This window comes from Orbicella faveolata, unplaced genomic scaffold, assembly GCF_042242905.1.
Source record: "Orbicella faveolata isolate gen_17 unplaced genomic scaffold, um_ofav_v1 contig_1, whole genome shotgun sequence".
Taxonomy (NCBI): Eukaryota; Metazoa; Cnidaria; class Anthozoa; order Scleractinia; family Merulinidae; genus Orbicella; species Orbicella faveolata.
In genome coordinates, this window is record NW_028301536.1 from 35725606 (window position 1) to 35742500 (window position 16895).

General features: G+C 35.8%; 1 protein-coding gene and 1 long non-coding RNA gene across 2 annotated transcripts in view; both read right to left on the reverse strand.

Moving 5' to 3' along the window:
* Positions 1–2422: 2422 nt before the first annotated feature.
* The window catches only part of LOC110053076 (G protein-coupled receptor GRL101-like), a 30976-nt gene continuing 16503 nt past the window's right edge, over positions 2423–16895 (reverse strand). The window contains exons 9-13 of the mRNA XM_089274438.1: positions 13947–13985; positions 13454–13519; positions 12803–12847; positions 5289–5336; positions 2423–4290 (exon numbers count right to left, since the gene is read on the reverse strand). Of these exons, the coding sequence (XP_089130564.1) occupies positions 4100–4290; positions 5289–5336; positions 12803–12847; positions 13454–13519; positions 13947–13985 (389 nt within the window). The 3' untranslated portion in view covers positions 2423–4099. The remainder of the gene's footprint in view (positions 4291–5288; positions 5337–12802; positions 12848–13453; positions 13520–13946; positions 13986–16895) is intronic.
* The window catches only part of LOC149118905 (uncharacterized), a 2135-nt gene continuing 106 nt past the window's right edge, over positions 14867–16895 (reverse strand). Inside the window, exons 1-2 of the long non-coding RNA XR_016202270.1 lie at positions 16453–16895; positions 14867–16000 (exon numbers count right to left, since the gene is read on the reverse strand). The exon at positions 16453–16895 is cut by the window's right edge and continues 106 nt beyond it. This is a non-coding gene — a long non-coding RNA (uncharacterized LOC149118905). The remainder of the gene's footprint in view (positions 16001–16452) is intronic.

Sequence of the window (16895 nt, forward strand, 5' to 3'; positions counted from 1 at the left end):
TAGTTATAACGGGGGATCACTGTGCAACATGTACAGTTTGCCAAGAAACCTACCCAAAACAGACTCACGTGGGCGTTTCAAAAGTGAATTTACCTGATTCTTTAGAAACAGTCCATCAGGTCCCAATGCAACATGGCAATCTTGTAAAACGTTATTATTTTAATTAAGTATTTAGCCCACTGTAGTCACACAGTAAAACCCCGCGGATTCGAATTTCGGGTAGAAAACGGCCTCGCGTTACAGGTCTTTCAAGACAGCTCTGTCTAGCCTTGACTTCGTCTATACGCATGTCTATAAAAAGCTGCTACAAACACCTCTAAGACCCCCAAAAACGATAGAATAGACCAAATGGACAACAGAAACCAGGCAAGGTGAGTATATTTTCTTTATTTTAATTAAAAAGGTAACATTTTATTTCGTTGAGCGTTTTTATCCTGCGCTATTTTAAACTCCATACAACCTCTTTCAGAGCGCCTAAATTGCGTCGTAACACCGCGAACTTTGGGTGGCGCGTCCCACTTGAAACACGCACATAAATCGTTGATATTTGGTCGATTCCCCGAATCGTGAGTTTGGGACACCTGTGATTGTGCGGGCAGGGTTGTTCGAGGCTCTCGACCCATGACACATGGTACGTTCTCCTCCAATCGAAACAGAAACAGCACACATTTCCTTCCGACTTTGTTAAATCTGCGAAGAGTCATTTACTTAACTAGACGACGAACCAATGGAACGACGAAGCAACACTCACGACGAGGCAACCGCACATAGTACGAACATCAACAAAGTACGGTACTCGAAGAATGAGTCACGCAACTGCAAAAGTACAGTTGTCTCTCTCCCAGGCTCCGCGCGGCTTTGGCGCTCGTTATCGCCGCTTCGCTTCGCCGCTTTCTTAGTGCTCTCAAATTGCTTAAAAACAGCCGAGCTACGCAGGCTAAGATGGCGCCGAAATGGTAGTTGACCCATTGTTTCAGCTTAGTTACAAAGAACACCCAAGAAGTCACAGGAACCTCCGCAAATTAGGCAGCGTTGTCTTAAAGTCGAACGCAGTTAACACTTAATCCCTGGTCCCAAGAGAAAACAGTTTGTTTTGTTTTCCCGAGAATTTCTCTCGATGTTTTCCGAGGCGAAGTCTCTCTTCTGAACAAATGCATGACGAATTATAGCTCAGGGCTTATTTTGGAAATCTACCAGTATTCTAAGAATTTAAATATAACACAATTCAGTAAACACATTTCTAAATCTCTCTCGAAGGCTTTATTAAGTAATTGTGTAGTTTAACAGCGCTGCTTATTGAAATATTGTGTAATATATTGTACTTGAAGTACTTGTACACCATTTTAAAAAAAGGTTAATGGGAGTGCAGCCGTCACGCTGTTTGCTTTCTCCTTTTCCTTCACTTTATGAAGTCCTTAAGAACATTCTCGTGTCCGTGTCACTTTGAGGAGAACTGCTACATTATCCAATAATCTACGCACTTTAAGGCCATGATGGCATGCACTCTCCCTTAGCAAAGCAAAGTTAATATTTTGTTTAATTCCTACAAGAGAGAAAATTTAAGTAGTCAACTACTGAAGTGCGACAATGAAAGAGATGTTAAATACCCTCAAATTCCGGTTATAAGCTCTGGGCCTGTTCAAATTCATAAGGGATTTTGGATGGGGTTATAAACGGGACGACATGTATCCGGGGGGCTTATAAGTAACGTAAAACAATAAAAGCTTGGAAGTGAGCAGATGAAACCAGCTAGCCTTCAGTGGTATTTTATCTTTTTGGGAACATGAACCACCAAGCACAGCTAAGAAACCAAATACAGGAAGCACAGAGTTCATTGTGTGGAGCTTCCTCCTAATGGCAGATGCCAGAGGTACAGGTTGGGCACAAATAAACCTTTTGAAATTGAATGAAGATCAATCCTTTTTCAGATATGCTCTGCATGTCGGCTTTTGATAACTGTTGCACACTTAAAACACATTTTTCAACGGTATTTGACAAAATGGTAAGAAGTATATCGTTCCCCATTTTACTGGTTATACGAGAGTGATCATATTGTTAAAAGAAGAAAAAGTAAAGGAGGGGTTACATCGGAGGGGGGGGGGAGGGGTTGGGGCTTATAACCGGAATAGTTTTTTGCTTGTTTATAGATGGGGATATAAGCGGGGAAGCTTCTAAATGGGGGAGGGAGGGGTAATGTGCCAAAACACTTCAAATTGGGCTTATATGCTCTAAACTATGTGACCGATTTGAACAATGTACTTATTTATTACACGACCAATCTAATTCAGAGGGCCGATGATTACAATCAACCAATTAGATTGCTCCATTGCCGGTCCCGAAGATCGCTCTTAAGTTTGGAGATTTTCAGGTAGTCTTATTGCTCACGTTTGTGGAAAAACCTTCTTTAACATAAGTGATTCGATTATTTTTTTTCTTCAAACTCAGTTCTTTTCCTTCCGCGTTGCTTAACATCAGACGTGAGTATAAGCCCAGTCGGATTCCAATCAGAATTCAACGCTTGACGTTTGCGATGTTTTGCCGGCCCGTGATCGTGGTATTTTCTCTTAGCGTTTTCAGTCGTGTAATAATTCGCTTATTAACTGCAAGAAATATATATTTTCTAGATACTTATGGACCCCATGCCTACCGATCAGATTGACTTTTATCGGGACATCAAGTTTAGCCCCAAATAGTTAAGATCTATTATAATGAGGTCAGTGAAACTGACTGAACATCGTCGTCCTCGTCCTCGTCATTATTTATCGTTATCGTTTATCGTCACTGTTGGCATAATCGTCGTCTTCATATCAGACGTCATTCCCAAAGTATTCTACCATCGTCATCATAATCCTCATTGCCATCGTCATTATCATAGTCGCCAGCGTTGTCATCATCCTCATTTTCATCCTCATTTTCATCGCCATCGTCATCATACCTGCGCACATCGTCACCCTCATCATTACCGCCATTATCACCGCCATCATCACTGTCAGATCATCCTCGCGGTCACAACAGCATCAGAATCACAATAGTAGTCGTAATCGTCGTCGTCGTCATGGTCATGGTCATGGTCATCGGCATCGGCATCGGTATCGTCATCAGCATCGTCGTCGTCGTCGTCGTCATAACCGTCGCCGTCACCATCTCCATCATCGTCACCATCACGGTCACCGTCACTGTCATCGTCACCGTCACCCTGAGCACCACCGTCACCGTCACCGTCATTGTCAACGTCATCGTGGAAGTGGGTTTTAACTCTCGCTCAACAGAGCGAAAATGACACCTGGGTGAATGAATACTGCACACCTATTTTTAAGTATGCTGAACTACATAATTAAGATTCATAGATGACTAATTGCTATATAGTTTTCTTTTGACCTTATACATGCACATTTTACTGAATCTATAGAGATTTTGCTAGTTTTAGTTGCCTAAGGAACTCTTTGATAACAGTTTTACGCTGACAAGCTTACTCTCGTTATAAAAGTCATTATTGCATGATTATTAACCAATTAATTATCATTGAATAGAAATCGTATTGGTGCCAGAAACATCGTGTTAGAAGTTCACGTTTTGGTTGTACTTTAAATTCATTTAGACACGCATTTGTTGGTTCAAAATAATTATCTAAAATTTAAAGTAGGACAAGATTAAACCATGAGTAATCCAGCGTAGTCATTGGCATTAAGCTATCAGTATACTTAACCAAGGATATAAGCCTAAAACTCTCAAACTAAATCCGAAGGCATACCTCTAAGAAATGGCATCTCCAAACAATATCAAGAAGTTCTAAAGTTGTTGTTTATGTTATGTCCTTCGTCTACTAGCTCACGGTGTTTATACTATCAGGCCGGTTTTCACGCGATTGCCGGAGTATTCTTATATTTTTTCAGTAACTAAACTAACACTGAGCAAATCTCCTGTACCAAGTTGACACTTCATCATTCAGAGGAAAATGATTCAAGACGAGACCTTACCGAGTAGTGTTCAATCCTAATTCCACTTCAAATTTGTGGGCAAATCTTCAGTCAATCAATCTACAGCATTCACATGGAAACCAGCCTTAATCTACCAGCGCGTTCTACATAATGACGGTGGATTACAACTTTGTGTCATATTCCAAGGCTCCGTCCGAGAAAGATGCCTCGTCTGTGGCTGTCTGCAATGTTTCATAGCCGCTTTTGTCGTCATCACATCCAACGCCAAGGGCATCCTTAGAAGGATCTAAAGATTGCTTATCTGGTCCTAGCTGGCATTCTTTTCTGGGTTCCTCTTCATCTTGATCTTGTGCTGGTTTGCAAGAAAAATATATAACAAAAGTTATGGTTAACATTTTCAACAATTAACGTCGCGAGCCAGTCAGTTGCATTAGTCAGTGAAAGACAAAAAAATCAATCAATCAATCAATCAATCGATCAGTCAGTCAGTCAGTCATTCAGTCAATCAATCCATCAATCTATCTATCCATCAATCAATCAATCATTGGATGGATGGATGGATGGATCAATCAAACAATCAATTATTGATAGAACGTTACAGAATGTACTCCTAATTTACGGATGGGTGTCGTTTGGTTCTAGACTGCTCTATACAAAGTTCTGGAAGTTTACTGGGACTATTCAGCGCAACAGAAATACTCTTCGTTACGATAAGTTAGACACGACGGGGTGGGAATACATATGACGGATGAACGAGAAAGTACAAATTAGATCTTTGAAGACAGACACAAAACTATGCCGTTATTATCAACATTTTCCTTTCACTAAGTCCAACGTTTCTCTTTGGACATCAAATTATGTGCGAGGCCATCACTTAGATGGCATTCAGTTTCAAGTGTGCTGGTTTTGGAAATAGAAATTTGCTTGCAAGGCATCCTTGCATTTTTTACAAACAACTCCATCATTATCGCATGTAGTTACCATAATTTCATTTTTTGCTTTTTTTGTGACAGTAGAAGTTGCTTTGAAGTCAAGTCAAGTCGAGTCATCTTTACTTAGGCAGGGTAGCCCCATCAGCCATAGGCTGGTATCAAAAGGGGCCCTGCATAAAATTAAGACTATATACCGATGGCGTGGTGTTCTTTATTTCTAAAGCAAGGGCTGATTTTTTCGAGATTGGTAAGAACTTTGTAACGATCATTTCTACTGTTTCAAAATATACTACTTAGGCTTGCAGTATGAAGTTAAGACGAAGAAGTAAATTCAGTGGCTGTAGCTCACTGTAAATCGATCGCGAGCTGAGGCGGAAAAATTTAACTTCTGACTATACCATAGAAGATAAGTAATTACCTTCCACGGCAACTACCTGGGCGGGCCCAATAACTCTCTCATCTTGATCTGCTTACAAAACATATCCAAATTAAAAAAATTAATAACCAGCTTAAAACATGTTACGCTACGACCAACTCTTACAAGTGGAACTTAAATTCAAGCTTTACGTTAAAAAGCTGTTTAATTTGTTAGCCTTAGCTAGTGTCAAATCTTCAAATCTCCATTCAACCTTTCTTTGACAGATGACATTCCAAACATTCAGTAAATCACTTAATATACAGATCAAATATCACCTACAAGGCATTTTGATCATCTGGTTCCCTATACTTCGCCTCCTTCGCTGCATACATCATCAAACAATACCCTTCAAAATTTACTTTTTAATTAAAGAACTTTTGTAGCACGATCATTTTAAGTAACACTGCCTTCCCCCCCCTTCTCCCCCCCCCCCCCCCTGGGGACACTCTTCCACACGAGACAACAAATAGGAGTTCAGGGTCTCTTTTTGCTCGCTTTTGGCAAAAAGCATTTTCAGTTTTAATTGTTTTCAATGACATTTTCATAACTTTTACATCTAAGTCTTTTAAGATTTTAAAGCTACTAAATTGTTTCTTTTATAAGCACTTTTCAACTTAAAGGAAAAGATGCGAATATTTCAGAATAATTAATATCTTAGTTTATTATACGGCTGTGTCTCACAAGGACTGGGAACTACCGAATTCACGAATTTGATCGGCTGAAATCGATATTGACCGCGGTCTAGATTTTCCCATCTAGACCGGCATCTAGTCCGGTTTCATTCTGCGTTGAAAAAGTAGCAAACTAAAATACAATAATGCACACCATTTTCTTTAATTTTCTTCTCAATCATTTATGAAAGTGTCAAAAAGTCTGATGACAACAAAAAAGTATAGAGGACGAGCAAATTTCGGCAGGTTTAAGTTGAACTCATCGCCGTTCGCAAGCAAAATGTCAGCAAACCAGTTACATAAAACGAATTAAAGTTTTCTTCTTTGCCATATAATAAACATTTTATTAACCGAGCTAAGTCAGTCTGTATGGGAGAATCTTGACCTCGGTCAAGATTCTCCCATACAGACCGACTTTACTCGGTTAATAAGAGCTAACTTATGACAAGATATAATACTAAATCAGGAGCCATAATCGGGAACGGAGACCGTAAGCGCGCGCCATTTCTAGTATTAGGGTTGTCCCCATGATATGGGACAATAATTCTATTTTTAGAACAAATTGCGCCATCGCCTGCGGTACACGCGCGTACATGCTGCGAGGATTTTTGCGGATGTCGCGCGGAGGAAATGGCGTCCGAAATTCCCGAAAATTTTCATGTTTTTGGCCCACAACTCAACGCGTTCACGTCTGTTGGAATTTTGCTTAAGTATTTTCGTCGTAAGCTGCTCCAGTTTGAGTAAAGTAAGACAATGTCGAATTTAGGTATGTTCCGCTGTAAGCTTATATATATCGCTGACCAAGTTGTGTTCCGACGGATGCTTCTTTTACATGAGCTGTACATTACTCCACTTTAAATTTCACATATGTTGAAGTTTAACAGCTTTTCCATTACACAGCAAAAAACTAGCTGGATATATTTAGATATAGCAGAGCTTCAGGGCTTCATAGTTTCCTAGCTCCTCTTGCCACACACTTGCGAGGAATTTGTCAGTCTATCGCGACCGAAAAGTAAAACAAAATAATTGCTAGTTTGAGTTTCGCTTGAATTTTAAGCAACGCTTGATGTTTCATCCAAGGCCCAATAACTTTGCGTCCGTAGATAATGCTCAGTTTTATTCGTGTACAAATCCAGTAAATTCTCTGTTGTTAATGAATGAGAGCGCCCGCCGATGCGTGTTTTCAGTACAGTCAGTAAACATGACAAATTGTACTTCCGCCGCTCTTTCGTGTGAAAGCGTACATCGAACTCAAACAATAACTCTATAGTTTTTAAATATGTTTAAGATTGATAAATGTTTGAGAACATATTAAAAGCTAAGCTGGAAATATGTGAATAAAGCAGAAATAATCAGCAAAGTTACGATGACGCTTTCTTTAATCAACTTGGAATAACGATTTCGAGTTTGTTGATCGAGCTATCAAAACTCCTTGTCTATTTTCATTTTCGCAGTGTAAAACTTCACTATGCTTATGTTGAAGAAACACACATGATGTTAGTAGCCTTTTTTGCGTTCGTGAAATTTGTTACAGCATCTCAGCACAAAAGATAACGAAAGAAATCTTTGTCAAGATTTGTTGACAATTCAAACACCGACTCGGACTTGAAAGTGCACGAGCTGCACTATGCAAATGAGCTAATTACACGCGTCAGACTTTCCTTTCAAAAACTTTTGCAAACTCACCAAACAAGCAGAAACAATAAGAAACCGTCAAAACAGGTTTTGGTTATGATGAACCATTGTCTGAGAAACTCACAGATTAACTCGATACCAGAATGTAGAGTTTTCTTGCTATATTCTTAAGTCAGAACAAACGCAAAAACATACGCGTAAGCTTACAACTAGCGCGAGCAGATCTTAGTATTCATTCCCAGCGCGAGATTTAAGTCTTGTTTTCGACCCTGAAAAACCCACCTTTTCCGTTAGCTCAGAGCGTAAAACTACATATAAGCGCCCTGGTTCGTATTCCCTGCCTTATTCCCTGCCATCGCTGTGAAAAATACGCAAAAGAATCTCTCAACTCTCACCATTTGATCACACAACGTGACAACATCCACGCGAGAGCCCCCGAAACGTGCGTGAATCCGCGCGGATATATGACGTCAGGATGGCGCAATTTGTTCTAAAAATAGAAAAATTGTCCCATATCATAGGTGCGCGCGAATCCCGAGACTTACGGTCTCCGTCCCCGATTATGGCTCCTGACTAAATTTATTTCAAAAAATTGTAATACAAAAAATTATAACACACACTAAAATTAAAATACAACTAAAATTCTTGAACAACCAAGGTTGACAGGGTGGAGACGCCTAGAACAGGGGAGCGTTGGGATTTTCGGTTTTGCGGATTTGGCCAATTTTTTGTTCGGTTTTTCGGTTTTCGCACTTTAAAACTGCGGTTTTTCGGTTTTGGTGTCTTGAGCGGTTTGTGGGTTTTCTCCAATTTAACCTTTGGTTTTCGGTTTTTGTCAACAATGATGGCAGTTTTTCGGATTTTTCTGCTCAATGCATTGTACAGTTTCTCTGGTTTTGCCAAGGAAGTTACTCCCCGCAGTCGCGCTAAAGCTGTAATTCCAAGAGACCACTTACAGTTAAAGGAATGCATGACAAGCCTACTAGTCTCTTTAGCAGCCGTTATTTAGGTCGTAACGGCTGCCAAGCAGACTACGAAAAGCTAAAGGTAACATCAAGCAAAAAACTATTTCTCAAATATCACGCTGCTGGGATAATATCTTGCGGACTTTGACCTTATATTAGACTGTGGACCATCGAGTTTCTATGGCTCAATTACGAGTTGTGTCCCCTTTTCGTCGCTGAATAACACAGCGCTCACTCGCTCCCGGTTTACGAGGAATAAAAGCAAAGGAGAGGCTATTTGGTTGTAAAATGCGGCTGCCATTGTGCCTACACAAATGAAAATTCTGACAATGGCAATCAAAAAGTAACTTCAGAATGTGGTGTTTCTTTGAACAAAAATCGCCTAAAATCATTTTATCGTGCAATTTGTTTCTAGTTTCACATTGCTATAGGTCTGTGGAGCCGATTTACACAAAAAAAGGAGCTTATTAGACTACGATGTGTTCTGCACTAACGAGGGAACACGCAGAAAGAACTTCGGGAAGTAAAACAAGTTTAGACGTATAAAAAACAGATAGCAGGAAGAGAGATTCTGAAGACTACCAAAGCTTTGTTAGTGAGGGCTTTTATTTCGGTGTTCCGTTTTCGACGAAATTTTTTGCGGTTTGACGATTTTAGGCGATTTTTTGCGCGGTTTTCCGGTTTCTAATAGGTCCCCACGCCCTCCTCCTAGAAGAACCATTGGACCATTTTGGATCAGTAGATATACTTATGATTTAAAAATGACAATATGACAATATGACAATATGACAATACGACAATATGACAATTTGACAATATTACAATATAACAATATGACAATATGACAATATGACAATATGACAAAATGACAATATGACAATATGCTAATATGACAATATGACAATACGACAATGTGACAATATTACAATATGACAATATGACAATATGACAAAATGACAATATGATAATATGACAATATGACAATATGACAATATGACAATATGATAATATGACAATATGACAATATGAAAATATGACAAAATGACAATATGACAATATGACAATATGAAAATATGACAAAATGACAATATGACAATATGACAATATGAAAATATGACAAAATGACAATATGACAATATGACAATATGAAAATATGACAAAATGATAATATGACAATATGACAATATGAAAATATGACAAAATGACAATATGACAATATGATAATATGACAATATGACAATATGAAAATATGACAAAATGACAATATGAAAATATGACAATATGACAATATGAAAATATGACAAAATGACAATATGACAATATGAAAATATGACAAAATGACAATATGACAATATGACAATATGACAATATGATAATATGACAATATGACAATTTGACAATATTACAATATTACAATATGACAATATGACAATATGAAAATATGACAAAATGACAATATGACAATATGATAATATGACAATATGACAATTTGACAATTTGACAATATGACAATATGACAATATGACAATATGACAATTTGACAATATTACAATATAACAATATGACAATATGACAATATGACAATATGATATGACAATATGACAATATGAAAATATGACAAAATGACAGTATGACAATATGACAATATGACAATATGATAATATGACAATATGACAATTTGACAATATTACAATATGACAATATTACAATATGACAATATGACAATATGAAAATATGACAAAATGACAATATGACAATATGATAATATGACAATATGACAATTTGACAATATGACAATATGACAATATGACAATATGATATGACAATATGACAATATGAAAATATGACAAAATCACAATATGACAATATGATAATATGACAATATGACAATTTGACAATATTACAATATCACAATATGAAAATATGACAAAATGACAATATGACAATATGATAATATGACAATATGACAATTTGACAATATTACAATATGACAATATGACAATATGACAATATGACAATTTGACAATATTACAATATGACAATATGACAATATGATAATATGACAATATGACAATATGATAATATGACAATATGAAAATATGACAAAATGACAATATGACAATATGCTAATATGACAATATGACAATATGACAATGTGACAATATTACAATATGACAATATGACAAAATGACAATATGATAATATGACAATATGACAATATGACAATATGACAATATGATAATATGACAATATGACAATATGAAAATATGACAAAATGACAATATGACAATATGATATGACAATATGACAATATGACAATATGAAAATATGACAAAATGACAATATGACAATATGACAAAATGACAATATGACAATATGACAATATGAAAATATGACAAAATGATAATATGACAATATGACAATATGAAAATATGACAAAATGACAATATGACAATATGACAATATGATAATATGACAATATGACAATATGAAAATATGAAAATATGACAAAATGACAATATTACAATATGACAATATGACAATATGAAAATATGACAAAATGACAATATGACAATATGAAAATATGACAAAATGACAATATGACAATATGACAATATGACAATATGATAATATGACAATATGACAATTTGACAATATTACAATATGACAATATGACAATATGAAAATATGACAAAATGACAATATGACAATATGATAATATGACAATATGACAATTTGACAATTTGACAATATGACAATATGAAAATATGAAAATATGACAATACGGTAATATGACAATATGACAAAATGACAATATGACAATATGATAATATGACAATATGACAATTTGACAATATTACAATATGACAATATGAAAATATGACAAAATGACAATATGACAATATGATAATATGACAATATGACAATTTGACAATATGACAATATGACAATATGACAATATGACAATATGACAATATGATAATATGACAATATGACAAAATGACAATATGACAATATGATAATATGACAATATGACAATTTGACAATATTACAATATGACAATATGAAAATATGACAAAATGACAATATGACAATATGATAATATGACAATATGACAATTTGACAATATGACAATATGACAATATGACAATATAATATGACAATATGACAATATGACAATATGACAATATGACAAAATCACAATATGCCAATATGATAATATGACAATATGACAATATGACAATGTGACAATATTACAATGACAATATGACAATATGACAAAATGACAAAATGACAATATGATAATATGACAATATGACAATATGACAATATGACAATATGACAATATGATAATATGACAATATGACAATATGAAAATATGACAATATGATATGACAATATGAAAATATGACAAAATGACAATATGACAATATGACAATATGATAATATGACAATATGACAATTTGACAATATTACAATATGACAATAGGACAATATGACAATATGACAATATGACAATTTGACAATATTACAATATGACAATATGACAATATGACAATATGATAATATGACAATATCACAATATGACAATATGACAATATGATAATATGACAATATGACAATTTGACAATATTACAATATGACAATATGACAATATGACAATATGATAATATGACAATATGACAATACTAAAATATGACAAAATGACAATATGACAATATGATAATATGACAATATGACAATTTGACAATATTACAATATGACAATATGACAATTTGACAATATAACAATATGAATAAGTATGTTAATTTTAATTTTAATCATTTTATTGATACATCAATTTTTTTACGCTTAAGCCCCTCTGAGTCTTGTAGTGACTGCTTTACATTTCTGAGCTTACAACAACGTCTCAATTCGTATTCAGCTGGACTTTTGATTGCCTAATTTGACTTGGATTTACCGGAGCTTGCCCGTTTTATTTACCTTTCTACTCTTCGTCTTAAAGCTCTTCCATTTAGTATTTTTAGTGAAACAATTTTAAGCCAAACGATTTTGTATTTTCTGTTTGCCGCTTTTTCAGGTCGAATGTAAAAGACAGAGCAGTCTGTATGCTAGTTTAGATGGGAAAAATCTAGACTGCGGTTAATATCGCTATCAGCCAATCATATTCGTAAATTTGGGAGTTCCCAATCCTTGCACAGCCATATAATAATGATGGGTAGAAAACTTAACGAGTTTTTACCTGCTTCTCCCGGCACAACCTGTATTTGCTCCTCTTGACCTGCAACTTTAATGCAAAGGAACAGTTGTTTAAAAGTGATTTTAGTAGCTCTCTTCTTCCATTAATATTTCGTTCATACCCAATTTCTAAACAGACCTATTTTTGGATAGTTCCAGGCTTATGATAGACTGGGTGGAATATTTACATGCGCTAGAACTTCCCTAGTACGTCCTCCTCTACAACAAGACCATGATGTCGACAACACTGTCAGTAACTATCGATACCACCGAATCAAAACAGTTGTACGAATATATCACAACCAAGAATACTTAATCCATTCTTGATTACTACTGTATCAATGGCACCATTAAACTCAGTCTTCCACACTTTACATAGTCTCCTTCGCAGCTGTTATTAGGGTCACCACGCAACGCTAATAACGTGACTACTAATGACATGAAGATCCTAATAACGGCTGCAAAGGTGGTTTAATAAAAATTTATATAAAACACATAAATGACATCAAATTAATAGCAGCCTTGTTGTTCCATTGTCGTGCTCTTCTAATCCTTCTTTCGCTGCATTGCCTCATTACTTTGTGTTTCTGATGTTGATTTATCGCGAGAAGAACCCACACTTGGTTTAAGTTTTTAAACAGAAAGTATAAATTACCTTGTTCTAGACCTTTGGAATCAAGAACTTCCTTTTCCGCCATTTCACGATTTCCTTCTCCTGGGTCTAACGAGCAAACAAACAGGCGGCTGTTTATTAATAGCTTAGGATATTATAAGAAAATATAAAATCAAGCCAGAATGCTTATTATATGCAAGCATTCATAAATTTTGATGTTAGTAGAAAACTGGAAAAAATAGAAAATTATGTCAAAAAAGTTGATTTGTGGCCAGACCGACTTAAAATTTGTGGTTTCCATTTCAACGTCCAAAACTATATGCATTGACACACAATTGACATATCAAAATGTCCGCAGAGGATTGATAAACAGTTACTGAAAGTTTCAGCCTCTTAGAGTAAATCGCCTTTACAATAATTGAGCGGGTTGACATCAATACTCCCTCCCACTTGTACATCCGAGGAAGGAAGAGATACAAGTATTGTACTATTTTAAGTGTTGTGACCAGGTATCATAAAAATATTGAGTTTTTACCTGCTTCTCCTGGCAGCAACGGTAATTGCTCTTCTTGATCTGCAATTTCAATACAACACAACACTTGAGTCATTAATCGAGATTCTAGTCGCCGCTTTCTGCTTTGGCAAGTTCCAGGTTTATGATAGGCTGGGTGGAACACATGCTTGTGCTCACAGCTCCTGTCGAACTCCCTTATAAATACAAGTACAGGATCCAGACAAGCACTCTCAGTGACAATAAATGCATATGTATACCAGCAAATCAGAACAATTATACGAATGTATTATAACTTGATCAGCTATACCATCATTGAATGCGACCCTCCACACTCTGCAGGCTTGATCATAAATATACATAACATAAAATTAAATTTGAATTAAAATTCATCGTTTAATTTGCTTAGTTAAGTACAAAAGCTACAACAAAAAAGGACATAAAATTGATAGCAGCCTGATCCTTTCATTGGTGTGCAATTCTAATCCTCCTTTCACTACCCCTGCGAAATAAATTCCCAGTAGTCTGGGAATTCCTAGGAATTCCAAGTTATTCCAAGACATGCAAATTATGCTTTATCCAAGACCTTGGAATTTCTGGGAATATTTGGGAATAGTGGAAGTATGACTGAGAATTATTGGGAATTCCTAGGAATTCCAAGTTATTCCAAGCCATGCAAATTATGCTTAATCCAAGACCTTGGAATTTCTGGGAATATTTGGGAATAGTGAAAAGTATGACTGGGAATTATTGTGAATTCCTAGGAACTCCTATTATTTCCCAGACTGTTTTAAAAAATGTGTTTGGAATATCCAGGAATTTTTGGGAATAGCTAAAACACATGAAATATTGTTGGAAATTTCTTTAAATTTCCCAAAATGTCAAAATTAAAGATGAACTCAGTGCATGAATCAGTTTCTGTGAATTAGTAAAAATCAACACAATCATTTCTCTGGAGTTCCATACCTTTTTATTGTTGTCAAGCTCCACGATAATTATTTCCAAACAAATGTACATTAATTCCAGTTTAAGTCTGACAACTCAACATAAAACTATAGCACTGATAACATTGCTTTTTAGATCCAACATGATTTCAATGTTAGTGTATACGTGCCTGTATGGACCCTTAAATCAAACACCCAGAGTTTAACTGATAGAAAAATGGATGCTCTTAGATTTGATAAATAGATTAAGCAAAAAATTCTGTCAGCATAAATGAATATATATTATTTACAATTTCAATAAAACCAAAAGTATATATATGCATGTATATATTTAATATAATTGAAGATTCACACACATACCCATCACAGCCCACTGTTGAACAATTTTTGACTTGATTCTTTATGACTTTAGGAAAAAGAAGAAGACATCTCTAACAGATGTCATAAATGAAAAGCTCACAGTTTCCACACACTTGTGTACATTTGTAAAACTGTACTGTGACATTCTCTGGACAAATTACTGGTAGTTTCATTAAAACAAGGATATCTTTAGGAGCCTCTCATTGTCATACAATGTCTTGAAATTAAGGCCAGAATAGCCATACAGGCATAATCTTTGGCAGAAAAATTAATGTTTTTTCTTGGGAACCATTAGTTTCACTTTCATCAGATCAGGGGAATCCAGTGAATGGCCATCAGTGTCAGAGTTCTCAATTTCTTCAGAGGAGTCGGAACTGAAACTTCAACATCATTACCTGAATCACTGTCTGTGGACAAATCTGAGTTGTTGTGTATTACATCAATTGGTATTTCTGTAGTCTTTTCAGGTATAGGCAACTCGGTTTCATCAAATGCTTCTGTGAAGCTTCAATTCTTGCATAAAGGTTCACTCCATAATCCATCAAAGTCATCCACAACATTTTTGCCAACAGCCATCTCACTCAGGTGAGCCGAAAACTCTGAGGTGTTCTGTTCATGGTGCTGGAAATGATCTCCAGGGAAAAGGGATGCAAGAGAGGGAGATGATGTCAACTGCCCTGTGAAGACTGCTTTAAGCAATTTATGTGGTCGAATCTTGTAGATTTTGGTATGGGTATAGTGGGATCATCAATATGTTTCTTGTATTTCCTTGTCCTTGCAGTCACTTTAATTCATGACACAACAAAATCAAAAGAATCAAAAAGATTATGAGTCAGCGAGAAACAAATAAATAACTGACATAAATAAATGACAATGCAAATAAAAAACCCCTACATCTTGATGTATTGAAAAGACTATAGATCTCATATCATGTTAATCCTTATAAATAATTCAGAGGAAAAAATGACAAGCATTGCAAATTTATACTTGCTGCATTGTGCTGACTGGGTGTTGAAACACGTGGGCTCTCAAAATAGATTTGGTCGACTAATACAACAAGCTTAAGCTTATTTCGCAGAATTTATCTCGTTTCCTCAGGTCGATCTGAAACCTTTTAGGTGAATTTCGGCCTTTGGGGTTTTTAAAGAGCACACAATGCTTAGTTTGATTTATTTACAATTATAGCTTATCATAACAGAAAATCCCTATAAAATTGGATTCCTTACCTTTGCAGCTGTGAACTTGATTTAAGTGCCTCACGATCCTTTGTTATCTTGACAACCATCGAGAACAGGCCAACCAGTTAAAGTACGTTCCATTTTCCTCCTTGATTTCTTCGTAAAAAGTTTGTGTAGTTTTTTCCTTTTGAAGCAAGACCCATCTTTCAGAAGACCACCAAAACTGCGTGGAAAGGGAAACAGACTTGCCATCGAAAGCGACTGGTCCGGCAACCTCGTTGCCAGTCTCTCTCTCCTTCTGCTCTAGTTTCCATTCTCTCCTCAACTGATCAACTGAACCAATCACAGCACGCGAATTTTCACGTGACTATTCTGGTGACTGAACGTGACAAAGATCACGTTATTCATTCTCTTTTGGCGCCCATCTTTGAATTCAGCGTTAACGGTTGATCGCTCGTGCGTTTTAGTGGATTTCACTTCCAAAATTATAT